This window comes from Pinus tabuliformis, chromosome 5_2 (genome assembly GCF_031772625.1).
Source record: "Pinus tabuliformis cultivar Carrire ecotype Pingquan chromosome 5_2, CPIR1, whole genome shotgun sequence".
Lineage (NCBI taxonomy): Eukaryota > Viridiplantae > Streptophyta > Pinopsida > Pinales > Pinaceae > Pinus > Pinus tabuliformis.
In genome coordinates this window covers 454,774,189-454,802,109 of record NC_142306.1, presented here as the reverse complement: position 1 = coordinate 454,802,109, position 27,921 = coordinate 454,774,189, and the positions used below count along the sequence as shown (strand labels likewise).

The following is a 27,921-nucleotide window of genomic DNA, read 5'->3' as shown; positions in this document are numbered from 1 at the left end:
TAATATGTCAGTATGGACCTTCCAAAATTATGGTGAGAATATGAATGCGTAATAAGCATACTTATGTTTGAGCCCTAAACTTCACCAACTCGGCATCAATATCAGTTTTAGCACAGATCTACGAGGTTAATGGATTTTGAGGGAAGCTTTAAGAAACAGGAAAGAAACAATCGTGTATAGATTCTACAAACTACAGCTTCCAATGCAAAATCCAGTACTTTCCAATAAAGTCGTCACAATACTTTGAGCCACTGACAATTTCATAAAACTATTGGCAACCTAAGTGTCTGAGATCCAGGATTGAACCAGTACCAAATTTGTATAAATTAGCAAACTTTATGTAGCCCTCTGCGTGATCCGAGTCTTACAAACACGTGACTCATAGCTTCTCGCATCAAGATGTCTTACAACAAAAATTCTGACAACCAGCAAAGGATATTTTAGAAGTTGTACACATGTAAGACCTAATTACAGCTGTTATTATGACCAAATTATTTTAGTTCACATTGAAGTTGCCATTACTGCAGCGGTTCTCGTCCTATTAAGTTCAGGGGTAACAGCTTTGTCTCTGCTGTTCGGTGATCATTGAATATCATATCCTTGGAGATAAAGGATGAGAGCATCCAGACGCTTGCCCAAAGTACATCTATGAGGTCACAGCTGACATCTTTAAGAGTTGTGAGATGTATCAGAGCCTATGTAGCAACAATACCAGCTTATGAAGATATGTACAACCCAGCTCTTTCAAGTTTCAAGTGTATAGATTTGATTATTCCCAAACCACAGCTGAAGCAAGTTTGTTTATTTAATACTTAGTAAGATCAAAGGTAAGCATTCTGCAGTGCAAATACTCTGAAGAACCTATAGATGATTGCTCTTGAGAAACTTTAACAGAATATTCTCACTGTCTTTGTCTGACAGCTCTCATCTGCATCCCAATAGTAAGAACTTCACATATTAATGAAATAATCAACAGACAATAATTAGCATGCCTAAAACTTTTTTCAGGCATATGTGAAACTTGGTCTTCAGCTAATGAGCTATGTCAATGATTGTGATGACTACCAAAGTAAATTTTGATGCACTTTGGCTCATCATACTCTTAGTGAAGGTGAGAACTTGGGAAGTTCATGTCAAGTTTTTAGTTCTTCGTGATGCAAAATATCTGCGGAAGAAGGAAAATAACCTCTTTGCCCCTGCCACTGTAGCTACACTGCCATCTTCCAATCCATTAGATCTTAATAATCTGGCATCGCCAGATTCTTTGCTAGAATTGCTGCTCTTCAAGGTTAGAACTGATGAATGAGGACAACCTGGAAGAGTGAAAAGGAATGTATTCAGCATCCGAACAATCTGCGTAAAGTTAGGTCGACTGTTCGGGTCCTCAGCCCAGCAAGATTGCAAAATAAACACCAAATCGTTTGGCAGATCATCAGGAATACTGGGTCTCACTTGCTGTTACATGTTCATTAACAGATTGCATGTATCAGACTTTAGTATTATACAGTAAGTCTCACATTCTTGACAACCTAATTATTTTGAGAGACGTATTCATATATACAGCTACCAAACTAAACTGTTTTAACTGTCATTTTGACACTGAAAGCCTCTGGGAGATGGAGCTAGAATCAAACAGATCATCCAACTGGGTTATAACAATTTGGAGAGGACATGTAACACTTCTCATACCTTAAATGCAGCTGCATACGCTGCCTGTAAGTTGGACATGCCCTCAAATGGCATGCGGTTAGTCAATAATTCCCAAAGAACAATGGAAAAACTATATACATCAACCTTGTTGTTGTAGTGCTTTTTGTCTCCCTGCCGTAAGGTGACTGTACTGTAAAGCTGCACATAGACCACTTATGATTCAGTTCACTTTAAGCATCTCACCAGATAAACAAGACATATTTACAATGCAAATGCATGATAATAACATTATTGATAAAAGAATCCAAGGGTATATAAACCTCCGGAGCCATCCAACGATATGTGCCTGTCTCTGCAGTCATCATCTCTGTCAGAGATTCTTCTCGGGCAAGGCTAAAGTCAACCAGCTTTACTGATTTCTGATTTGCAGTCAGCAGTAAATTGTCTGGAAAATTGGCATTCCCTCAGTGAGTTGTGTGGATATTAAGATGGTATGCAATAACAAGAAGCACCAAAATAATTTTAACTTTTATCTGTAGAGATAAAGAATTGGCCAGCAGTGTATGTATAACAACATAGGCAAACATTAATTCCATAAGTATGGGCAACCATTAATCTCTTGTTAGCTATAACTCTCACCACTACAACATAACAAAGTTACACTGCATAAAATTATCCATATGCCACCAAAATTAAGATGACAAAATCAACAATATGCCTAGAAAAAAGTAAGTTGAAGGGCTTCCTCTTATGAGTACCGGCCCTGATGTCAAAATATGTGTCAGGTGAGTCACAGTCTATGACAAAATCTGGAAAATATCAGGAAAAGTATTGTGGAGGAGCCATATTAAATAGAAATGATGCCCGGAGCATCTGCCTCTTCGTCAAACAAGGACATATGGTTCAATAAATTAAAGAGGTATCAACTAACCCTACAGCAGAGTTTCTCTAGAGATCAGAAACTTGGAAAACTGTAAATTCTAGTTACAACATTGGTTAGCAGAAGTAACGATTAAAGTTTCTTCAACACAATGGGAATACACAGCATCTGGGATTTCAGAAAACTCTCAGGAAAAGCCACCAGATAATCGGAGAATTACAAAATAAAACTGAAAACAAAATATGAAGAGAGTCCTTGACACAAGTCAAAATACACAAGAAAAATTCTTAAATAACACCCTTAATTTCAAAATACATAAGATAATTTCTTAAATAACACCCTTATATTCAAATGATAGAACTCTTGTACATAGAGGATTTGGTTAGAGTAAAAACTCCCGGAAAATCCACTAACAACTAGAAATACACCTACAATTTACCAACTAAACAAATAACCTTAGACAACACCCTAGAATTCAGCAAGATAAAGGAATAACAAAGGACAACTACCTGGTAACTAGCTAACAGAATCACACCTTGTAATGGGCATTAAATCTAACACCCTCTCTTAATGACCATTTCATTGGCCTTAACACCAACCATTTCCCTAAATTTCATAAACTTTTCTTTCCCCGATGATTTAGTGAATAAATGTACTTATTGATCTTCAGTATTAAAGTAGAGAAGCTCAACTTCTCCTTCTTGCATCTTCTCTTGAATGCTATGATAATGCACCCATTGTGCTTAGTTCTGTCAAGATAAACTGGATGTCTTGCTATCTCAGTGGCATTCTGGTTGTCACACATTATAGATATTAGATTTTGCTAATGAAGACCAATGTTTCCCAAAATTCTGTTTGACCAAACAGCCTCACAGGTGGCACTTACAGTGGCTTTCTATTCTGCTTCAGTGGAAGACAAGGCAACTCTGGTTGCTTCTTGCTAATCCATAAGATGATAGCTTACCCTGTAGTAGACTTCTTTTCACTAATACAACCTGCCCAATCTGGATATGACTAGCCTTGGAGCTTGAAATCTGCAACTCTCAAACTGAAGACCATAATTAAGAGTCACTCTGGCATATTGAAGGATCCTCTTGGCTGCTTTCCACCAACTTTGACTTGGCTTATCCATAAATCTGGAAACTAATCCAACTAAGAAACTCAAATCATGCCTTGTGGTGGTCAGGTATATGAGGCTGCCAACAAGCTGCTCGTATACAGTTTCATCAACTAAATTATTAGTATTCATGACTGATAACTTTGCACCAGCCTCCATGGGAGTCAAGGCTGGCTTACATTAAGTCATGAATTTTTCTAAGATTTCTCATGCATATTTTGCTTTGGACATAAAAATCACGTTAGGTTGCTGCCAACTTTTTATCTGTAACTTGTAAGCAGTAGTGCAGGAGACCAAGTTCAGACATATCGGCTCTCTGGTTCAGACCAGCTTGCAACCCTCCTATCACATCTTCATTATTTCCAGTTCTGATCAGATCATCTACATATAAAATAATGATAGTGATATCACCTACACTATTGCTTTTAACATGCAAATTTGAACCCATTGGATTTCTATTAAATCCAATGTGCTTGACATGAAAATCAATCTTGTTGTACCAGGCTCTTGGGGATTGCTTAAGGCCATGAAGATCCTTCTTAAGTCTGCATGTAATATCCCAAATTGAAATTTACAGCAAATAACAGATACATGAACTAAGCTACAGCAAATAAAATTTACCACACATGCACCAGTCAATAAAACACAAGAAATAGGGCGAATAACTGATCCATTTTATTAAAGTGAAGAACTGAGTACACCAGATGATAAGAAAGGTAGAAGCTGGGCTTGCTACTGCAGGCTACGCAAAACCCAGGTGAGAGTACAATGCTCAAATGCCAGAGAGGTTTTCCACCAAAACTGTGCCATGTGCAGAAAATGTTGCTGCTGACTGTTGAATGGAACTGGAATATCTGCTTTGAAGAGTGCCCGGAATGAGTTGAAACTCTGCGGGTTGCCTCCTCACTAGAAACTCAGAAAACCCAGAAAAATCTCACGGACTCAAGTGCTAGAAATGACTCCCACAAAATATGTGCACTGCCTACAGAATTACTGTCTCTACTGCTGGAATAGAACTGAGGTTTCTGCCCTCTAAACTGCTCAAAAATTTCTGTAAAATTAACTCCAGACTCCTCTCGATAAATCCACAAAAACCCAGAAAGGGTTTACGTTGAATCCAGTGACCCGCGGTGACCCTCCACAAGTGCAAATTGCCCAATCTGGCCAAAAAACGCCCCACAAAATTGATACTACTGAATTATGCCCAAATCCACCGCAGAAAATTTCTCCCAGATCCGGTTGAAATCTCCACAAATAAATACCTCCCATCTCTAGCCCTTGTCTCCTTTGACTCCACTTCTCTAAACCCTTGCGCAGCACATGGTCAATAGCTTTTGCACCCTTGCCAAAAGATAGAAAAATCAATCCAGGTAATAGCCTCCAATCCAGCCAGGCGAATAGCTGTCTAAACTCCAATCTAACAATAAGAGAATTCCTTGCAAAAGCTCAGAGCCTCTAACCCACGCTCCCACAATGTGCTCCACAAAAATACCTCTACACCCAAGAAAAACACACTGCTAAGCAAACTCCTGTAATGATGTCCAATGGAAGCTCTGAATTGAGCTCCCCAATTTGCCTCGCTAGTGAGACACTCGAAGTTCTCAAAAATGAGGGTGGAATTCTGCTTGGAATTCCTATTGCTAAACAGCACCCTGGCCCTTGTGCTAAACAATTCCAAGAGAATGAGAAATATGAAGTGTAATAACCAAAAGGTAATCCACAAAATGAGTCCAACCTCCTTTTCTAATTTCTCCTTATGCTTCTAGACACTTTTTTTTTAATATTATTCTATTGGTGGGGACCATTTTCCACTAAGTTACTTTTGTTGCCATTTTAATAAAATAATAATTTGTCGCTATTCTCCAATAAAATAAAACTAGCCACCTTTCTCCAATAATATTTGCCCCTTTTTAATTAATATTACTAAATTTGGGCAAAATTCCCTAGTAAATCCCATGCTCATCAAAATTGGGAACATTACAGTCCTCCCCACCAAAAATTGTTTGTCCTCAAGCAATGCTCGAACAAGTGCTCCCTCTATCTATTGGCCCAAATTGTCCCTGCAAACAATATCGAGGTCCCAAATGTGCCACTGAGTCACCCTGAATCCGTGCACAATCTTGTCACAAATGAATCCCTCGATACTAGGGTCCCACGCTAATCTCAAAAAGATGCCACCATGTCGATGTTGTGCCACTCTGATCATAATTGACTTCCCATCATGCGCATATCGTATCCTCCTCTCCTGGAACCTGATGGTGAAATACCGGTAAAGGCCAAATACATCCTGCCCATGCATCTCCATGATGCCAAAGCCTACCCATCCAAAGCTAACCCTGAACCTGTGTAGCAACAAGGAATGCCTACCTCACCATACAATGAAAGGCTCCACAAAATCCCATGTGTCAACCCAAGAGTGAACTAGATCACTCTCTGCCATGACTCCGCTCATCACGAGATAGAGTAATCTATCAACCAACTGAATCCCTAGATCCCATAGCCAAACTTGCTATGGCATAGCTCTGACAACTATTGGAATCCATCTGTGCCTTGTCTCTAGTCCCTGCATACAACCAATATATAGGCTCCATATATCATGAACTATTCTAATGCATGCTAAAATGTTGTGTCCCTGCCACTGTGTAGTACCAATGACCGATGGAAACCATATCTACCAAATAGCTACCCCCTGAATGCAGCCAATCGATGGGCATTCGATACTTGCAATCCACTCAATGTATGCGGATCCGCCTTGCTCCTGCCAACCATCACCACTAAGTCTACCATTTGCCCTCTCGATAATGTGCCAATACAATGTTTGGAGCCCAAACACCCACTAGAAATTACCTCAGTTGTACACAGTATCCCCTGCTCATGCAAGATCCCGACATGCCCTGTAAAAATAGTTCCACATGTCTCCCCCGTGACCAACTCCCCAAGTGTAGGCTCAGCAATGAACAGTATGCCACCCCTGCAGAAGATCGCCTCATCCCCCAAGTTGTGGCTATCAACTCGCGCACTGACCCTGCTCCTCCACTAGAGAATATCTATCATGCCCCTCAGGCACTAAACCTCATAGTGTCGTCTCAGACAAATTCCCCAAGCCCTGTTATCCATATTGTGGGCCTGGATTGGACACAACAATGCTCCTCTCAACTGCACGTGGTGCCAACGAGTGGAAGATGTGTGGGTTTCGATGGGTATCATCAAGAACTCATGTGGGCACTCACAGCCAACCCTATGAACGTCCCACTCACCAAACATTGGTATGCCCACCTCACTGGCATGTCTGACCTTCACGTCAAGGAATCCCCCTGTTAGTAGCACTCCCCTAGTCCGCAGTGAAACCCCGCAAACGACTGTATATAACCATGTATCCTTATGCACCCTGGCATACAATTTCACCCAATTGCACATCTCTATGCACCGCTAGACCCTACTACATGTTGTTGCATCATCCCAGATCAATTGACATCCCTCCTGTATTGATGTGTCTGTCACACTACGAAGAAATGCACTGCGATGTGAGTTGCTCCTATACCACAGTGTTGCCCTACACACCATTGTGCACCACCATGCACCGTCGTGCTCCTTTATATATTGTTGTGCAATGTTGCATACCCTGATACACCCCTGGATGCCATGGTCTAAAACTAAGTCAGTGGGCATCAACTTGCATCATCATCTCCCCTAACTCACGAGTCACTGCCACTACCCCTAATGTGTGGACCTCCTCTCCTAATCCTCCCTGAGAGATCTGACAAGCAAACCTCCCTAAGTGCCAATGACAGTGACCCCACTACATTGTTGCTCGATGTCCCCTGCATTCATGGAAAATTCTCGACTCCATACAAGACACTGTCTGGTGGCCTGCCAATGCCACCTCCTCCGACCAACTCCTGCCAGAGTACACTAATCGTCCTACTATCCCATGCACAGCCAACCTGCCATGACAACTCATGAAATCTGCCCACCCCCTTGTCAATCTATCCTATCACTAGTGTTGTCCGAAATTCTGAAGGGGATATAAAAAGGTGTTCCCAACCATCGAGTCCATCACATCACTACTACCATCACCTACCGACTCCATGATGTGATGGAGAACCCCACCTAGATCCCAACAACAGTCTGGCCCTATAGCCCCTCTGGTAATCCACGACCTCTGCTAAACCATGGTCATGAATGTATCTAAGCACCCAGCTAGCTCCATCGGTTACCAACTCAATATCTCTCGCCATCCAACCCCAAGAGAGGGATTGAATGCACGAACACCCGTACACAGAACAAGTCCTCCATCACGCGAATGTTGCACCCTCCACAACTCGTGTCACCTCGCCTCGCTAGTCTGGCCAACCAATGTAATCTGCCTAGGTAACACGACCTCTCTCTCACCAACGAGTGGAGGCAACCCAACAATGTTGCAAGCCCCATCGATGTATGCCTGAAGAGGGTTGCCGTCTGAAAGTACAACAACTCTACTAGTTGTCGATGCACCTGTCTACTCCCCATCGATGACTGACTCCAAGGATGGAGGATGGCTACTCGTCCTCCTCCACCATGGGCTCAACATGAGCCACTAACCACCCCTCCATAGATAACTCATTATGCATAACATCCTTAATAATCAACTGTAGGTAGCTACCATCTGCCAACTTTATCACGGCTCTGTATAACTCTATGCCTACTAGCACTTTGTCAATGGATATCTCTCGACACCTCACCAATTTGATGTGGGTTGCGATCACCTGACAACTCAGACACAGCCCTCGGTACCTCATCAACTGACAACACGTCATCCATGGGTGGCACCTCATCAACAGATGGCCCTTTGAGTGTATGATCTAATCTCTTGACTAAGGTGTCAACTGGAGCTAGCAAAGGGATCTCCAACAAGGGTGACTCCTGCGTCATGTTGGGTATGTCTACATGCTCCTCACACTCCTGCGTGCCATCAACCTCATGCTCAATCTCCTCCTCAGACTCCTGATATCTAAAGCTAGGTCTCCACCAGTAGAAGCGCCTCCTAATCTCACCCTCTAATTGCCCTCCTCTATATGATGATCCAGTGCCTGATCTATGCTCCTCAAACAAGAGAGACTTCTGATCTTGGAGTCCAACACCTCATACTCATCAATCCTATCCATGAAGGACCTCATCAAATCTGCAAAGGAGTCTGGTTTCCTTTCCTTCTCTGGTTCATCCAGAAAATAAGGCATGGTAGGTTGGCTAGACTGGCCATTGGTATTTTTCTACTGAACTGTGCATGCATGTGCGTGGCTTCTCTGCTAGTTATGTATCAACATTCCCATCATAGTTGCATCCCCTTTAGGACCTATTGGTTTTGCCTCACCAACTTGTCCATAATCCCTTGTGTACTCTTTCCCTTTTGCATCATTGGAGTGTCCATAAATTCACCAATCACTATACATGCATGTCTAAAACTTCCATGATCTTGCTAGCTTCCCCATAGTTGGCCAAGATCATGCTCTGATACCACTGTAACATCCAAAATTGAAATTTACAACAAATAACAAATACATGAACTAAGCTACAACAAATAAAATTTACCACACATGCACCAGTCAATAAAACACAAGAAATAGGGCGAATAATTGATCCATTTTATTGATGTGGAGCACTGAGTACAACATATGAAAAGAAAGGTAGAACCTAGGCTTGTTACTACAAGCTACGCAAAACCCAGGTGAGAGTACAATGCTCAAATGTCAGAGAGGTTCTCCACCAAAATTGCACCCTGCCCAAAAAATGTTGTTGTTGACTAATTAATGGAACTGGAATATCTTCCCTGAAGAGTGTCTGGGATGAGCTAAAACTCTGTGGGTGGCCTCCTCACTAGAAACCTAGACTAACACAGAAAAATCTCACGGACCCCGCTGCTAGAAATGACTACCACAAAATATGTGCACTACCTAGAGAATCATTGTTGCTACTATTGCAATAGAATTGATGTTTCCGCCCTCTAAACTGCTCAGAAATTTCTGTAAAATTAACCCCGGACCCCTCCCAATAAACCCAAAAAAACCTAGAAAGGGTTTGCGTTGAATCCAATGACCCTCGGGTGACCCTCGACAAGTGAGAATTGCCCAATCTGGCTAGAAAACACCCCATAGAATTGATACTACTGAATTATGCCCAAATCCACCACAGAAAATTTCTCCCAACTACGGTTCAATTTTCCAATAAGAAATACCTCCTATTTCCAACCCTTATCTCCTCTGACTCCACTTCTTTAAACCCCTACGCAGCACATGGTCAATAGCTTCTACGCCCTTTGCCAAAAGATAGAAAAATTGATCCAGGTAATGGCCTCCAATCTAGCCCGACGAATAGCTGTCTAAACTCTAGTCCAACAATAAGAGAATTCCTTGCAAAATCTAGGAGCCTCTAACCCACGCTTGCTCCCACAATGTGCTCCACAAAAATACTCTGCACCCAAAAAAAAAACGAATTGTTGAGCAAACTCTTGCAATGATGTCCAATGGAAGCTCTGAAGTGAGCTCCCCAAATTGCCTCACTAGGGAGACACTCGAATTTCTCTGAAATGAGGGTGGGGTTCCACTTGGAATTCCTGGTGCTAAACAACACTCTGGCCCTTGTGCTAAACAACTCCAAGACAAGATGAAATATGAAGTGTAATAGCCAAAAGATAATCCACAAAATGAGTCCATCCTCCTTTTATAATTTTTTCTTATGCTTTTAGACTCTCTTTTTTTAATATTATTTTATTGGTGGGGTCATTTTCCACTAAAAGTTACTTTTGCCACCATTTTAATAAGATAATAATTTGCCGCTATTCTCCAATAAAATAATACTAGCCTCCTTTTTCCAATAATATTTGCCCGTTTTTAATTAATATTACTAAAATTGGGCAAAACTCAGTGAATCCCATGCTCATCAAAATTGGGGACATTTCACTGCATGTAGAAAATTCACGAAATTCTAATCTACTAATATGAGCAATCTGAAATATAATTTCTTCTCATATGAACACAAAATTTCTCTACTAAACTTTGCAGTGGAATAGGAACATAGATAACAACAATCACAAAATAAAAACCCAACTGGGAAAACCCTCTACTTGATTATTAATAGAAACAAAGCATTAGATATCTTACAAATACAACTTATTTCAATCTGAAAGCAAACTTGTTTTCCTCCCTTGAACCAGGGTTGAAACCCTTGCAAGATTGTTGATCCCTATCTGCTCTCTATCAAACTCACACAAGCACCAACTTGTGCTCTCTACTACCTTGTCTCACCAACTCGTGCTCACAAGACAATGATCAAATTATGCCTTTGTGCATTTGCTCCTCCTTTTTAAGCACTTCAATTAGGCTATTACCAGCAAGTTCTATTTGATGAAAGTCGAACTGTTGATTGACTAGTTAACAAAAGCTCACTAGTTGTGTTAACTCGTCTTTTACCCAAAATAGCTCGCACTAGAAGACAATAAACTCGGCCTTCCACTAATTAGCACTAGTCAACTACTTCTTGCACTCCTAACTTTTAGGAATTCACCCTAAAATTTAGGAACTCGTCCTACTTTTTAAAAATTAACTCCTAATTCATTGGAACTTGTGCATGCTCAAGGAGAAACTCATTGTGGTTACTTTGGTTATGGCACAAATCAAAGAACCCTTTTTCGCTATTATTTTTCAACACTGCAAACTAAGTATTTCCACCCATTTAAAAATATGGGGGTTGAACCACATATACTCCCTCTTCTAAGTCACTATTGAGGAAGGCAGACTTGACATCCATCTAATAAACACAATGTTACCAGACTCAGAATCAGCAATAAATTGGCGAAGAGTTTTAATCGGATCAAGGAAAAATCGGGAAAAAATCGGCGAATTCAATAAATAAAGATATACACATATATTGAAAAAAAAAAACATTTTTCATTGATATTCAATAAAGCCATGTCCAAACAATGCATAATATCAATAGATGTCCAAAATATCTGAATGAATAAGTATCTCAAATATGTTATGAGTCCAAACATAATCCAAAGTATTGAGTCTTAAATCCTAACCAGTGACTACATAGAACCAAAACCATCTACTTCTCAAAGTTTATAAAATAGTACATACTAATCAGTGAAAAAGCAGTAATTGAAATCTCTTGATTGCTACTGAAAAGATGGTTTGCTACTAAAATCTCTGACAAAGCACACACTGAAGTTACACTAGAGCACACTGCACACTACGCCTCTATTACACTGCAACTCTATTACGCGGAGTAAACTGAAACAGAAACCATGCCTCTATTACCTTCTCAGCATATGATTTGAGGGTCTGAGTAGTGAGAAGTCAATTACAAACCGACATTTAATTTTTAACCCAACTAAACCACGCAATGAAAAAATACGAGAACCTTAAAAATTAAAACAGATGCTTGCCGAGTTAAGGGCTGAAAATCGCCTCAATGGCCAAAATCACAATTAATTGATGAGTCGCAAGTCAAACTCGCATTGAACACAATTCAAACTCAGTCAACGTGAGTTTGACTAGCCCAGAGTTGAATCGGCTCATTTGAGAAAAGAGCAGAGTTTGACTCACGATTAATCGCGTGTGATCGGAGATTCGTGTTTCAATGAATAATGATTCCAACTGAATTGGGCAGCCAATGACAACACTAAACATATTGACATTTTCTTTGCAACAAGTGCAAACTTCTCTTCATAATCAATGCCCTCCTTTTGAGCAAAACATCTCGCCAAAAGTCTAGCTTTGAGCCTATCAATGGAACCACCAGCTTTGTACTTCAGTTTTTACACCCATTTACAGTGTAATATCCCCAATTTTGTGAGCATGAGAATTTTTCCTAGTTTTGGTGATATTAAGTAAAGGGGCAAATATTATTTTGGAGAAAGGTGGCAAGTATTATTTTATTGGAGATTTTATTAGAATGGAGGCAAAAGTCACTTAGTGGAAAATGGCCTCCACCAATAAAATAATAATTAAAAAAAGAGTCTAGAAGCATGGGGAGAAATTATAAAAGGAGGGACTTATTTGCTAATCATCTTTTGACTATTACATTTCACCTTTCACCTTTTCTTAGGGTTGTTTAGCACAAGAAAAAAGTTGTTGTTTAGCACTAGGAATTCCAAGTAGAATTTCCATATTCATTTCGGAGAACTTCGAGTGTCTCCCTAGTGAGGTAATTTGGGGTCCAATTCAGGGCTTTCCTTGAGCTTCATTGCAGGAGTTTTCCCAGTTATGCGCATTTCCCGGGCACGAAAGGAGTTCATGGCACATCATTTGGAGCAGTTGTAGTTGGTTGGAGACTCCAGGATTTTGCTAAGACATTCTTCATAGTTAAGGCCGGAGATTTGGAGCATTTTGCAGGGCAGCGAGTGAGGTCAGAATTTGGGACGAATTTCCCCTCATTTTGATAGTGCGCAGAGCTCACTGGCTCAAGTCTGCGCAGGAGCAGGAGGTGGCTTCTTTCCGAGGAAATTTGGGTTGGAGAAATCAAGCATTTTCCGAAGGGGATCTTTGCAGGACTTTGGGAGGCTTTCAGTGTCATATTTTGGGCATCCTACAGCAGTTCCATTCTGTGGGGCGTTTTCTGGCCAAATTGGGTAATTCACACTTGTTGGGGGTCACCAAGGGTCGGTGGATTCAACCCAAACCCTTTCTGGGTTTTTGTGGGTTTGGTGAGAGGAGGCTAGGATTAATTTTACGAAATTTTCTGAGCACTTTTTAGGGCAGAATTCCTAGTTCCATTCAGCAGTCAGCAGCAAAAATTGTTAGAGGGCTCAATTTATCCCGGGACCATTTCCACCACTTAGGTCCATGAGATGTTTTTGGGTTTTGTTGGAGCTGGTGTAGAGAGCCTACATTTAATTTTGCAGAATTTTTGGAGTAGATTTGAGGGCCGAAATCTCAGTTCACCTACAGCAGCAGTGGTAGTAATTTACTGGGTCAGCACAAAGGTTTTTGGTGGAGTCATTCCAATACTTGGGCATCACAATTCCAACCTGGGTTTCACCTAACTTGTAGCAAGCCCAAGTTCCTATTTCCATACTCATTGTACTCCATTCTGCTCAAAATAAATAAAATGGCTCAGAGTTTTGGTGCATTTCCTCTTGTGTTTTGATTTCCTGTGTATGTGTTGAATTTCCTAGTTGTTATAGTGCATGTTTTTGTTATTCACTTAATATTTCCATTAGGAATATTACAATGGTATCAGAGCCATGATCGTGGCCAGGTATGGGGTAGCCATCTAGATCATGGAAGATTTAGGCATGTATGCATAGTGATAGGTTAAACCATAGACAACCCATGGCTCAAGGAAGATTTAGTATGCAAGAATTTTGGGGTGGAATTGGTTATAACGATGAGAGATTGGCCCAGTTGAGGAAGGTGTCGGACCAGATCCATCCTCATCCTTACAGCAAAGACACTAGTGGTGCGCAGGCTGTGGGGGTCATAGTTATCAGAACTGGACCGGTCGTCGAACTGGTAGACCCTTCAGACTAAGAACCGGTTAGAACCAAACCAAAATCGGTAAAAAAACCGGACCAAAAAAATGGTTGAGCAAAAATACATAAAATATTCAAATTTTAAAGGAAAACATATATATTCATGTGCATCCATATAAATTCAAACCATTATACAAAAATATGAAAAAATTCTCATTTATATAGTAAGTAAGAGTGCATAATATGATAATACCAAAATAATACTTAGTGCAATACATGTTTGAAACAAAATACATCAAGATACAGACTCTATATGGCCTTTGATACATCAAACTACAATACAATTAGTATTGACTTACTAATCAGAATCAACATCCTCAGTCTACCCCTCATCTTCCTCCTTAGAATTAGCAGTAGCAGATTGAGGATCTATAGTGGGATTTGGACTTGATTCCCCTGGCCATGAAGGTGGAGTTGGAAGTGGGTCCAAGTCCATCCAAGAAATATCTTCATTGTCAAATGTTGGTTCCTGGGTCTCCACAACCCACTCTGATGATGGATCAAAATCATCTAAAGTTATGTTGCTTGATTCAAGTGTCTTGTTTAGCAACTGGTTTTGCCTCAACCTAAGGTTATACTAAACATAAACCATGTTATTTAACTGTTTTTCCTCCAAACGGTTCTTACCCTTGGTGTGTATTTGCTCAAAAACTATTACGAAACCAACTCACAAAAAGATAGATCAACGCCTTAGAAATAATCCTCTTCGAGGGGGCAACCTCCTTTACATTACACAAATGAACAATTCTTGGATGATACAAATGACAAAACCTCCTTTCTATATATAGGAGTCTAAGGGGTCACAATATAACCAAAGCCGACTTAACAATAATAATATAAGGGCACAAAAATAACAATAGTGGGATTCTATGGGGCACAATAATAACAATATGGAGGCAATAGGGGCACAACAATAACAATAAGGGATACAACGACAATAGTAATGGGGGAATCACTAGTATTATAGGGACCTAACATGCCCCTCTCCTTCAAAAAAGTGTTGTTTTCAACGCTTGAGTAGTTCTCGATATTTCTGTATAAAATTCTCATCCTCCCATGTGGAATCTTCAACAAGTAAGTTCTTCCACTTGATGAGATACTCTGAAATTGATCGATTTCGTAGCTGTTGAGTGCTTGTTTCCTTGATTGCTTCAAGTTCCAATATGATTTTTCCTTCCTCATCAAGTTCTGGCAATATTGTTTGAACGGGAAGCTTGTCACCTATAACTTTCTTTAAGCATGAAACATGGAAAACTAGGTGCACTCGGAAAGCTGCAGGAAGCTCCAATTTGTATGCCATAGTACCTATCTTTTGCAACACCTTGTACGGACCAGAATACTTTGGTGATAATTTATTATTCTTCTTAGCTTGCTTGAGGGACATTTGTTTATATGGTTGTAGCGGTAGGAATACCCAATCACCTACATCAAAACTTATTTCGTTGCGACGTTGATCTGTCTGTTGTTTCATTCTATTATGAGCCAAGGTGAGGTTATCCTTTAAGAGTTGGAGAACTTGTTGCTGATGCTCAATGTGATCTTCCATTGCTTGAACCTTAGAATTTTCTCTTAAATATGATGTGATGGATGGTGGATGATATCCATAAAGTGCCATAAATGTGGTCATTTTTGTTGCAGTATGGAAGGAAGTGTTATACCACCATTCAGTCAGAGGCAACCATTTGACCCATTGTATCTGTTTATCACATACAAAGCAACGAAGATATCTTTCCAAACATTTGTTTCCTATCTCAGTTTGCCCATCAGATTGAGGATGATAAGATGAGCTATGAGCTAACTGAGTACCAAGACAAGAAAATAATTTTGTCCAAAATTTCCAGTGAAAATGGGATCTTTGTCGCTTACAATAATCTTTGGGTTTCCATGTAGCTTTTGAATTGTTTCCATAAATGCAGTAGAAACTGTACTCGCTTTAAATGGATGAGATAATGCACAAAAGTGTGCATACTTTGTAAGTTTGTCAACTACCACCATGATAACACTCTTTCCTTCGGACTTGGGTAAACCTGTGATAAAATCCATTGAAACCTCCTCCCAACGTTGGCTTGGAATGGATAAAAGTTGTAATAGACCTGGGGTCTTAATTGTTTCAACTTTATTTTGTTGGCAAACCAAACATTCCGCCACAAACGTTTGAATATCCGATTTAAGGCCATCCCAAAAAAAATCCTTCTTAACCCTGTGGTAGGTTTTTAGAAATCCTGAGTGCCCGCCTTAGGGAGAGGTGTGCATTTCCCTAAGAATCTTTTGTTTGAGCTGGGAATTCTTACATAGGTATAATCGATCCTTGTACCATAACGAATCATTTTTCCAGCTAAATGTATCAAATGTACTAGGATCTTGTTGTATATTTTGAATGAGTGCCCACACTTCCTCTTCATTATTCCATTCATCCCTTGCTTCGTTTATCCAATCTGGTTGGATAATAGAAATGGCGCAAAGAAATGCTTCTACATCCCCATCCTTTCTTGAGAGTGCATCTGCCACAACATTTTGCTTCCCTTTTTTGTAGATGATTTCAAAGTCATAACCCGACATTTTTGTGACCCATTTTTGCTGCTCTTCTAAAGATAATCTTTGTTCTAAAAAGTGTTTAAGACTATCATGAACTTTTTTTACCTTGAAGTGTCTTCCCATTAGGTAGGGTCGACATTTCTTAAGAGAATGTAGTATTTCCAACATTTCCTTCTCATAAATAGCTTTGTGTAAATATTTTCCTTTGATTGGACGACTTTCGAAAGCAATGGGTCTTTCTTCTTGCATTAAAATAGCGCCAATTCCACTTCTTGAGGCATCACATTACACAATAAAGGTTTTTGTGAAGTCCAGTGTAGCTAAGACTGTTGCTTGGCACATTGCCTCCTTAAGATGTTCAAAGGCCTTCGTTGCTTCTGGAGTCCATGAAAATGCATCTTTCTTCAATAATGTTGTTAGAGGCACTGCTATTCTCCCATAATTCTTAACAAACTTACGATAATACCCTGTCAACCCGAGAAATCCTCGTAGATTATGGATGTGGGGATTTTCCATTCCTTAATGATTTTAATTCTGTTAGGGTCTACCTTAACACCTTCATGAGATACAATATGGCCCAGATATTCAACCTCTTGTACTCCAAAGAAACATTTGGAGATTTTTGCATATAATTGTTTCTCCTCCAATAGTTTGAGCACCATGTCAACATGTTGGACATGATCCTTCCAAGAATTGTTGTAGATTAGTATATCATCAAAAAATACTAACACAAATTTTCTAAGGAAGGGTTTGAAAATGGAATTCATCAAACCTTGAAATGTAGAAGGTGCATTAGTAAGGCCAAAAGGCATGACCAAAAATTCATAATGACCCTCATGAATTCTAAATGTTGTTTTTGGAATGTCTTCAATTTTCATTCTGATTTGATGATATCCTGAACAAAGATCCAACTTGGTGAAGTAAATTGATCCATGCAATTCATCCAATAATTCATCAATGACAAAAATGGGAAATTTATCTTTAATAGTGAGCTTGTTGAGCTCCCTATAATCTGGACACATGCGCCATGATCCATCCTTCTTGTGAACCAATTTGACTAGGTTGAATTATACCAGCCTCTAGCATTTCTGCAACCATACGTTCAATTTCACTCTTTTGGACATAGGGATATCTGTAAGGCCTGATGTTTGGAGGAACACTTCCTAGAATCAAGTGAATAGCATGATTATGATCACGAATAGGTGGGTGACCTTCGGGAGTCTCAAATACCTTGGAATGATTGTCCAAGACTTTTTGGAAATCTGGAGAAATGGATGGTTTCGATGTGGAAACCTCTAGTGAACATAATTGTGCAATTATGCCTCGTTGTTCTTTCTTTAGAAGCTTTGTCATTCCGTTAGAGCCGATTATCTTTCCTGGTTTCCCTGCGATACCCCTTAATTCAACTTCTTTTCCTTTTGAAGAGAATTTCATGAAAAGTTCTTGAAAATTAAAAGCTATTGTACCCAAGGATTGTAGCCATTGGACTCCTAGTACAACATCAGCACCACCCATTGGAATGGAAAGCATTGGGCTATTCAATACATATTCTCCCATAGATAGCTTGATATTATGGCACTTTCCTGAGCAATTCATCACTCGACAATCTAGTGTTGGATATAGGAAGCAATTCAATTCCTTGGCTATCTTACAATGAATAAAATTATGGGTACTTCTCGAATCAATCAACACTATTACCTTTTTCTTCTTGATATGCCCTTCTATCTTGAAAGTTTGAGGAGGGATAATTCCAACCAATGCATTATAAGATATGGTCGAATTCATTTCTTCTTTTTTTAGGGTTTGTTCCTGATGTATATCCTCTTCTTTTGACGTTTCTTGTTCATTTTCTTCCTCCTCTTCACAATCTATGTAAAATAATTTCTTCTCGACACACTTATGACCTTTAGTGTATTTGCTATCACAACTAAAACAAAGCCCTTTTGCTTTTTTTCTTCCAATTGTTATGGTGTCAACCTTGTAGGTTGTGGATAGCTAGGGGCAGCAACACTTCCATCTTTATGACTGTGAGTGGTAGGCTTCCTTGTTGCCATAATTTTGCTTTCCATTTTTCTTGCCAACCTGAATGCCTTCTCCAATGAATCTGGTTCCCAAAGGCAAACCTCATGTTGGATGTTATCCTTTAAAGTCTCTATGAACACATCAATCCTATGCTCCTCTGAAATATCTTTTACCCTTATATTCAATTTTTGGAAGTCCTCAATGTGCTCCATCATTAAACCCTTTTGTTTGAGATTTATCAATTGGCTAAAAAAAGTGTTGCTTTTTGTATCCTCATAATGTGCTATCATTTCATCCATAAAAATAGCTCAAGTAACAATTTTTTTACGAGAGCAAAGCCATTGATACCATTCAAACTGATTTGGTTCCAAATATAAAGTTGCAATGCGTACCTTTTGTGTGTTTTGCACATTATGGAGATCAAAAAATTGCTCCATTTGTAGTATCCATGTTCTGGGATCCTTGCCATCAAACTTTCTCATATCGATCTTTGGAACATGGTGGTTCTTCAATCCAACGTTAGAGTTTAAAAAATCATGATTAACATTTATATTGTTCTCATCATGAGTTTCATTTACTACCCTTTTGCCATTAGTAAGCATTTCTTGTAGAAACTTTGTCAAATCTGTCTTCAAATTTTCCATGCCTTTCTTTAAATCATCTATCTTAGCTTCCACGCCATCCATCTTAGCTTCCACGTCATTCATCTTAGCTTCTATGCCTTTCTTTAGACCATCCATCTTAGCTTCCACGTCATTCATCTTAGCGTCTATGCCTTTCTTTAAACCATCCATCTTAGCTTCCACGCCGAACTTCGAAACAGGTGCACACTTCTATCGAGGCAAGACATGAGTTAACGGAAGAAGTGGCGCAGAGGTACGAAGGATTTCCCCTTAAAAGGTAAATGAAGACAACCAATCGGAGGGACAGAAGGAGTAATGGGTGGCAGACCCAGGAAGTACAAAAGAAGAAGTGGGAATTAATAAACAAGGACAAAGTGCTAGAACCGAGAAGCACATCCAACAAAAATTATGAGCAACGCCAGAAACAAATCACAAAGGAAGACACTTGGCTTTCCACAAATTGGCTCAAGCGTGGCAAAGTAAATAATAAGGATTCGTATCATGAACAGGATTGTGGGAATTGGAGCAGCAGTTATTATGGCAGGATATGCGCTTATCCGACGATGAAGTGGAAAGCCTCAGGCCAAACAAGGCCCCCATCTACTATAACTAAGGCCTCCCACCAGGATTGCGACACTCTGCTTTCCCACGGCATGCAACATAGCAACATTTGTGATTTTAGTAGTCTCAAGGTTTCTGTGCTCCATAATAGCAGTATGGCTCGTGAGGGAAGCCGAAATGTCTCGGCCAACAGAGACCTTCAGCAAGCACGGGACTCCTATGAAACCCGGACCTCCCTAAAAGAAAAGTGCAAGATAGAAGAGCTAGAAGCGATTGTCGCAGAGGAAGAAGAGCATCTGGAGGAGCAGGATATGGAGAAGGAAGTGGAATGGATTCAAGATCCGGGAACTGCGACCACTCGGGCCACTCAATTTGTGCGCACTCAGGCAAAGGCCTGGAGGATGAAAACTATGTTAGCTAAGGTGATAAGTATGCAAGGGGAATACATCAATCAAGCTCATCAAGCTATCGCCCTAATTTCTACAGAGCACACGGCGAAACTAGATGCATTAGACTTCAAACTCAGCGCCCTTGTTCAGGAAGTTGGCACTCTCTCAAAGAAAATGAGTGTCCTAATCAGTCTTCTTAGAAACTCCATTTGTCAAGATCCCTTTGCTGCGGGGGGGAGCTCTCAGAGGAAGCTACAGGTACCAGTCAGGGGAAACGGACCACTCAGCGCACTCCCAAGCCTGGAAATTCGACTGGTTCAACCAACCCGGATGCTCCCACCAAAGATTATGTCATTCTCAAGCTGTAATGGCTTTTCAGTTTCAGTTTGCAATCCCTGTTTTGAAATGTTTTGTCTCTGGTCTCAAGGTGAAATGTTTTGTAATGGTCGCTCAGGTTATAGGATGTCCCTCTGGCTCTTTTTCTTCCTTTCTATCCATGTACAGCTGAAGAGGGCACAATGTTTTGCAATCTCTAACTTTTCCTTGTGCTACCCTGTGTGGTTGACCTTGGGGTCGTCTGATAAAGTTTTAGTAGCTTATTATCATTGTAAACGGGCAAGAAAGTTTCTCTATAGTCTGTGCATGCAGACCATTTTGTACTTTATGTATTCTATGAATTAATATAAAAATGTTGATTTACACAAAAAAAAGAGAATGAGGAATGGAAAGCATTACTCAAGCATCGTATTAGATAAGAAGCTCTACTAGGAAAAAAATACTTAGAATGGTTTATCCTTGCAAACTCTAGTTGTCCCCCCAACTCATGTTAAGATTGTTGCCATATTTGTGTTCTTGAGTCTTTGGAAGACCTAGGTGGGCCATTAAGCTATTCCTAACGTGGAGAGGTGTATGTTATCAAGGTTTTTTAGATAATTGTAATATGCTCCATTATTCGTCAATCTTTTTAGTCCTTCAAATTGAGGCTCTCGCTAGGATAGAAGATTATGATCACACTCTTGATTAATATAGGTTCATGTTTGTTGTTATGTAGGTATACCATACATGAAAGGACAAATATCAAAGTTCTCCATGACATGTGAGCTCTAATCATAGTTCACACACAACTAAATAATTGTTATTCTTGATTTCATTGTGCTCTAGTTTGTCTTTTAATGATTGTTTCTTATGGTGTTCAGTCAGTGGGAAGCTCTCGGTTGAGTTTTCATGGATTTTGGACTTGCAATTGTTTAAAAGAGAAATTCAAATTGCCAAAGATTTGGTTGATAACAAAACAAGAGAATGGGTGCCTTCACTGGAGCTTAAACATAAATTCAAACTAGCCAATATGAATAAATTTATCTAAGAACAGGTGTAGAGCCCAATTCGAGATGATATTATACTTAATTTGGGTTTTCAAGTGCCTCAAGCATTGTGATGGGACTAGAAATGGGGGCATGCCACAACATTTACCATATATAAGCCTACATTAGGTTATATATGGCTATATTTCAAACTAGTTCTAGAAGATCACTTGAACAAGATTTGGTGCCTAAAGTCCAAGTAGAAAACATGTTTTTCAGGCTATGAAGCCTTTGAAGATCAGCGTTGGAGCCCAAAAAGGCCCTTTTCTTGTATGGTTTCTTACTATGGAGGGGGTTATCAATGACAAAAGACTAGTATACTTGGGAGTCAAGGCCTTAACATATCATTTCTAATTGTGTCCCTTATCCAAGTCCACGTGGGCCTAGGCACAAGCTCTATGTTAACAATACCTCCTTGCTTCCATTTCATGAAATGTTTCTCTATTAAGCGACCATCTCCCTTGGGCCCTTGAGTTTTAGTCTTCTTGGTTGCTCATTCGCATTGAAGAGCTTTACTTCCTTTGGAAGAAATGCAACAATGTGGTGTTTAATGATAAAGAGCCTTCTCACACTTTCTCATAGTATGAAGATATCGTAACATGTGCCAATCTATCCTTGCAAATTGTTGTGCAAATGTGGAATATTCACATGGAGGCGTGTCTCTAAGTATATTTTGTCATGAAGTCCATCCTCTCTTCTTATAGTTACTTATCAATGTGGTTGAGTGGAATATTATGTTTTTGAGATGTTATTACACTATGGATCACAAGTTGAAGGTTATTATTATGAGGATCTCATGAGTCATTAGGAAGTTTTCATTAGGACTAATGTTACCAGACTCGGAATCGGCAATAAATCAGCACGGCAAAAGAGCGAAGAGTTTTAATCGTAACGGGAAAAAACCAGTGAATTCAATAAATAAAGATATACACATATATTGAATATAAACAATTAAAAAAAAATCATTGATATTCAATAAAGCCATGTCCAAACAATCCATAATATCAATAGATGTCCAAAATATCATGAATGAATAAGTATCTCATATATGTTGAGTCCAAACATGATCCAAAGTACTGAGTCCTGACTCCTAACCAGTGACTACATAGAACCAGAAGCATCTGCGTCTAAAAGTTTATAAAATACTGCATACTAATTAGTAAACAAATAGTATCTAAAATCTCTTGATTGTTGTTGAAATAATATGATAATGGTTTGCTACTGAAATCTCTAACAAAGCACACGCTGAAGCTAACACTAGAGCACACTACACACTATGTCTCTATTACGCAAAGTAAACTGAAACTGAAACCATGCCTCTATTACCTTCTTGGCGTATGAGTTGTCGAGTCTGAGCAGTGAGAAGTAAGTTACAGGCAGACATTTAATTTTTAATCTAACTAAACCACGTGGCAAACAATGCAACAACCCTGAAAGTTAAAACTCGTGCTCATCGAGTAGAGGGCTGAAAATCACCTCAATCGCAATTAATCGGTGAGTCGCTAGTCAAATTCGGTCAACATGAGTTTGACTCGCCCAGAGTTGAATCAGATCATTTGAAGGAAGAGCAAAGTTTGACTCGTGATTAATCGTGAGTGATCGGAGATTCATGTTTCACTGATTAGGACCTACTAATTAGTTGAGTGAACGGTTTCTACCCTCATTGTCATGTACAAAGAACCTTGATGTGCCTAAGAAGCCTCGCATTTTCAAATTGAAATGTCATCACTAGTGGAGGCATCATTGTGTTTGTGCTTAATACTTCCATCTCTTTTCATCATGCATTACATATGTAAATAGACCATTGTGTTAAATAATTGCATGATGCCATTCGGCTCCGTGTTCTCGTGAATATTGTATTGTTTTTCTCCTATTTATTTAAAATAGGCATGCCACCCTTTTTTTGTAAAATGTTGGTTGTACATATTGTATAACTGTTACATTATATGGAATATAATAAACATTGTTACAAAATGTGCATGCACATGTTTTCTATTTACTCCATTTATTTGTTGTTATTATAAACTCACAAGTTCAAGTGAATCCATGATCCACACTTTGGTGTCATTGTTGGGTCATGTCTAACAAGTGAGTATTTTTCAGGCCCTTTAAAAACTGGATAAGGAAGCTCTAAAGACCAACACGTAGATAAATATCCAAATAAATGAATGGACAACCTATTATCCCTTCACTCAGCATCAAAACAACTCCTTCCTCATATGTCGCTCCTCTCAAAAGAAAATTTCTGGCTTATAAAGTTATATGGTTCGCAAGAAACATAAGCATCTTCAAGGCTATGACCCTAACTCTGGTGTCATTTGGGAGAACACCAATAAGAGCAGCCTTCCTTCCACTCCGGAACAAGAAAAAGAATTCATATTCAGTTTGCCAAATAAGGATTATAGATTAGCTGAACCTTTCCAATCCTATTACAAATGATGGATAGCACAATCAGCTTGGAGAGGTGACTGTCCAACATTAGGGTATTAACTATTTGTTAAAATTTAAGATGCATGTTCATCAGCAAGACTATTCTCTACAAGAGGTGAAAATTAACAGCAAGCACAGATCCTGGAGACTAGCTATGTTCATCAGTCTAGCATCACATTTTTACTCCTAGGACAGTAATCCTCTTCTTTTGGTTGAGAGTGCTACACTTGGTCAAATTAAGAAGATTCTAGGGTGGATTTCTCACTTGTGTAGTATCCCTGGAGAGTTGATTCTGCATATTTGAAGTATCTTCCAAAAGGATGTAGAACAATATATGAAGGCCATTTCCAGGGGCATACATATCAAAGTATTACATTAACTCTTTTTTAAGGAATTAAATTAGGTTAACAGACTGCAAACCTTTAAAGTGGGGTATCAGCTACTTTATGAAAAGAAATCACATCTTTCTGTCAGTTTAGTCAAATATATTTTGATTTCACTTACAGAATTGCTTGACAGAAGCCAACATAAAATGAAATATAGATAAAATAAGCTCTATCTTAACTTCAGAAACAATTAGAGGTGACCCTAACTCTGATGCACTGCATGAGGCCTCAAAGGATTGAGTATTTACTGAGATAAAGCAATCAGGCTGGAGAAGGAACAAGTCCAACTTGATTGCTTTGGCATCAGGATTGAATTTGGCCTTTAGGGAGGTGCTTCTTGTGGCTGGATTCAACAGGACACAAGCTGGTACTTTTACAAATCACTGATATGATTGTGTATTATTTGAAGTATGCCAAGAAGATCCATTTTACAATCAATCATATAATGTAACTTGGAATTCGACTGAAAGGCCAAGGGTTAAATGTCCTTATGAAACAACAGGTCATATCGTTGACAACAATGCACTTAAAAACTACAAGAATATGAATGAAGCTCAGAAATGGTGAGGGGAAATGTCATTTGGAAAGGGATAGATCTTGGAGAGTGGACCTGCACTTGATTTGGACTCAAACGACAGTTTTGCATACAGGTTGTACTGCTAGGAATATATCTAACACAAATTTTTTCACTTTCTGAGATAAATAAAAATGCATCTAGAAGCAAGCAATAACCTTGTTTCCTAGGTAGTCTATGTTAATTTATGGTATGTTCTATGCTTAGAGCAGTGTACTTCTTTTTATTATTATTAGCAATCACATGTACATTAAGTAAAGTTCAGATAGAACATTAAATGATCGACAGAAAACAAGCCAAGACAAGAGACACAAGATGTGGCGGCCACCCAGGGACAAGCCCCAATATGGGGAAACCCTTTGATCAAATCTTCCTTTATCTTCAATAATTCAGCAGAGAGAAACAGTGCATAAATCTGATTTACATCAGCAGCAGCAAACCCTAGATCAGCCCTCAACTAGGGCAGACAATATCTTGCAAACCGACCATCGGATCGGCTTGATTCCTTCACCAAAAAATGTGGCCTTCTGAGGAGAGTCAATTCCACCTACAGCGCAGTTCTGAGAGAGAGAGAAAGATGGTCAACGCTGGTCAAACTTCCGATCTGCAGTTGCAGCCCTGAATCTGTGTCCTTCCTTCCACATGTGTGAGAGAAGAGTCTCTTTCTATGCAGTAGGAGAAGAGCCTCTTTTCTGCGCAGGGGAGAGAGAGATATGTGATGAGAGAGTGTGTCCAAATGAGGAAAAGACCTCCTGTATTTATATACAAATGTTGATGATTGAATAGATGCCACTATTGGGCTTCTGAGCCTACATGAGTCGCTGGTCGGCTTGATAATTATTCCATAATCAAAATAAATTCATATCTCCATAAATACTCATCTGAATCGGATGATCTTTAGATCAATCCTACACCTCTCGACGAGAGGAATCTAATAAAAATATTATCAGCCATGAATAAGATGACCCACATGGAGTTTGGCCCTAGTTGCCAATTTTAACAATCTAGAATCTAGACTCTACAATAAAACTGCATAATCAAGATGCAAAAAGTGCAACAACAACAATATGATCAAAGGTTTGAAACTACAAAAAGACAACATGGGATGCAGCTCAACTATAAGTTGACTAGGTGTGCTTACACAAACTCACTGTAGGAAAAAAAATTAAAATAGGAGGAGCTTAATCATAAGCAACATAAGGTTGCAAGCATAATAAAGATATGAAACCTTTGAGAACAAACTAACAACTAATAAGTTTCATCTTGCATGACTCTGACTATTTGTCAGGACTTAGAGCTTAATTGAATAATGTTAGCAGTGCATATCACTAGTCTAAACGTAACTTGCTTTCTCAATTGATGCATGGTAGCATCAGCTGCAATCTTGATGTCAAGAACAGAGGCATCATTGATACTCATCACTTTATGATGAAGATAAAATGCAGACCCATGAGTGTGCTTTCAACGCATGCTTCTAGTTCTAACACACAAAATATACCTGTCACATAAATTTAATTTTGTAAATGATGATGAACTGCATATGTATCTATCTATATGTATATGAATTTTTCTGCCTCCTAGTTCTGCTCTTGATAAAACAGCATACACCCCAACAAAAACAAGAAAGCAAGCATATATCTACAATACTATTTAGTATTTACAGAACTTGTACAAGGTTGTATAAGTCCAAGCATTTCCCTCTCAAAATAAGTATATAAATGAAACCAATTAAATCTCCAGTCTTCTATTTTTTTTCTGAACTGTACATGCTCAGGCAGGCACAGATCTAGAAGTTATTCAAAACATAACTAACATATAATCAAAAAGTTCAAAAAGACGTTTCCAAGGAGGAAGAGATGTATACCAGGCTTTAAATCTCTGTGAATAATCCCATTTGCATGAAGGCAATCCATGGCTTGAGCAATGTCAAGTGCAAAACCTATTGCAACATGGAGTTCTAGAAGTTTGGGACGTAAATTCAACATATACTTCCGGAGTGACATAGCTGGAAGGAGTTCAGTAGCTATTACCATTACTGGATCCTTACAAGCTCCGATAAACTGCAGGCAATGGTACGTTAGAAACTTCCCCAAGTGTATCTAGATTCTACTGCAAGGTATTGGGAATCAGAACCAATGCTATGTTTTCATCTAATCCATCTAGATATTTGGCATGAAAAAAATAATGACTGTAAAAAGCACCAAAACCAGCACCTTGACAAGGTTCTTGTGCTGTACTTTTGACATCATAGCAACTTCTCTTACAAATCTGGCTTCAAGTGTTGCTCTTTCTTCCACTGCCTCACCCCGTTGAAGTATTTTCACAGCAACAGCTTGATCTCGATATCTAAATAACAATCCATATAAGCACAAGTTTATTTATTTTCTCCTTTTTAACCTACCTATGAGGCCATCACAAATAGTGGGTTTAGCATAAATTCCAAAAGAACATGAGCCCAGAAAAAATAAGGAGGCCAAAGGTCCAACAGAAATCAGCAAGCCTCACCAGAGAGAAACGATGACTATCAAAAGAAATTCTCCAATTCATGATATGCAAAAAAAGGCTATGAAAGCTTCAAAACAAAATCCCAGAATCATGAAAAGGTTCTGAGATTTAAATCCTTCATATGCGTTTTAAACATTTCCCAAAAATTAAAACACTACAAAAATGTTTTGTTACTAATTTCAATACTAATGAGCTTTGAACCAGACAAATCAGAGATCAGGCCCTGATAACCTCCAGTTTGGTTGAAAAGCATCTGTCTTAAGGATTTTTTAGTTTGAGTTGGTGAGACCAACATTTAAACATATGCCACAGAGTTTTTAGGTGCCAACGCTCTAGCAAACCTCCTTGGATATGCACCAGCCACTTTGACCTCAAAAA

The 27,921-nt window shown here is 39.2% G+C and overlaps 1 protein-coding gene across 4 annotated transcripts in view; it reads right to left on the bottom strand.

The window, feature by feature from the left end:
• Positions 1–787: 787 nt before the first annotated feature.
• LOC149159644 (serine/threonine-protein kinase STY13-like) overlaps positions 788–27,921 on the bottom strand; it is a 30,416-nt gene continuing 3,282 nt past the window's right edge. The window contains exons 2-7 of one of the 4 annotated variants that reach the window (XR_016261757.1): positions 27,252–27,384; positions 26,903–27,098; positions 1,971–2,095; positions 1,690–1,848; positions 1,187–1,313; positions 788–928 (exon numbers count right to left, since the gene is read on the bottom strand). Coding sequence is in view for 3 of the 4 variants with exons in the window: in XM_089436531.1 (XP_089292657.1) it covers positions 1,129–1,455; positions 1,690–1,848; positions 1,971–2,095; positions 26,903–27,098; positions 27,252–27,384 (940 nt within the window). In the remaining variant the exon portion in view is untranslated. Of the gene's footprint in view, positions 1,456–1,689; positions 1,849–1,970; positions 2,096–26,902; positions 27,099–27,251; positions 27,385–27,921 lie in introns of all 4 variants that reach the window. The other 3 variants (XM_089436532.1, XM_089436531.1, XM_089436533.1) reach the window with 3 other exon arrangements.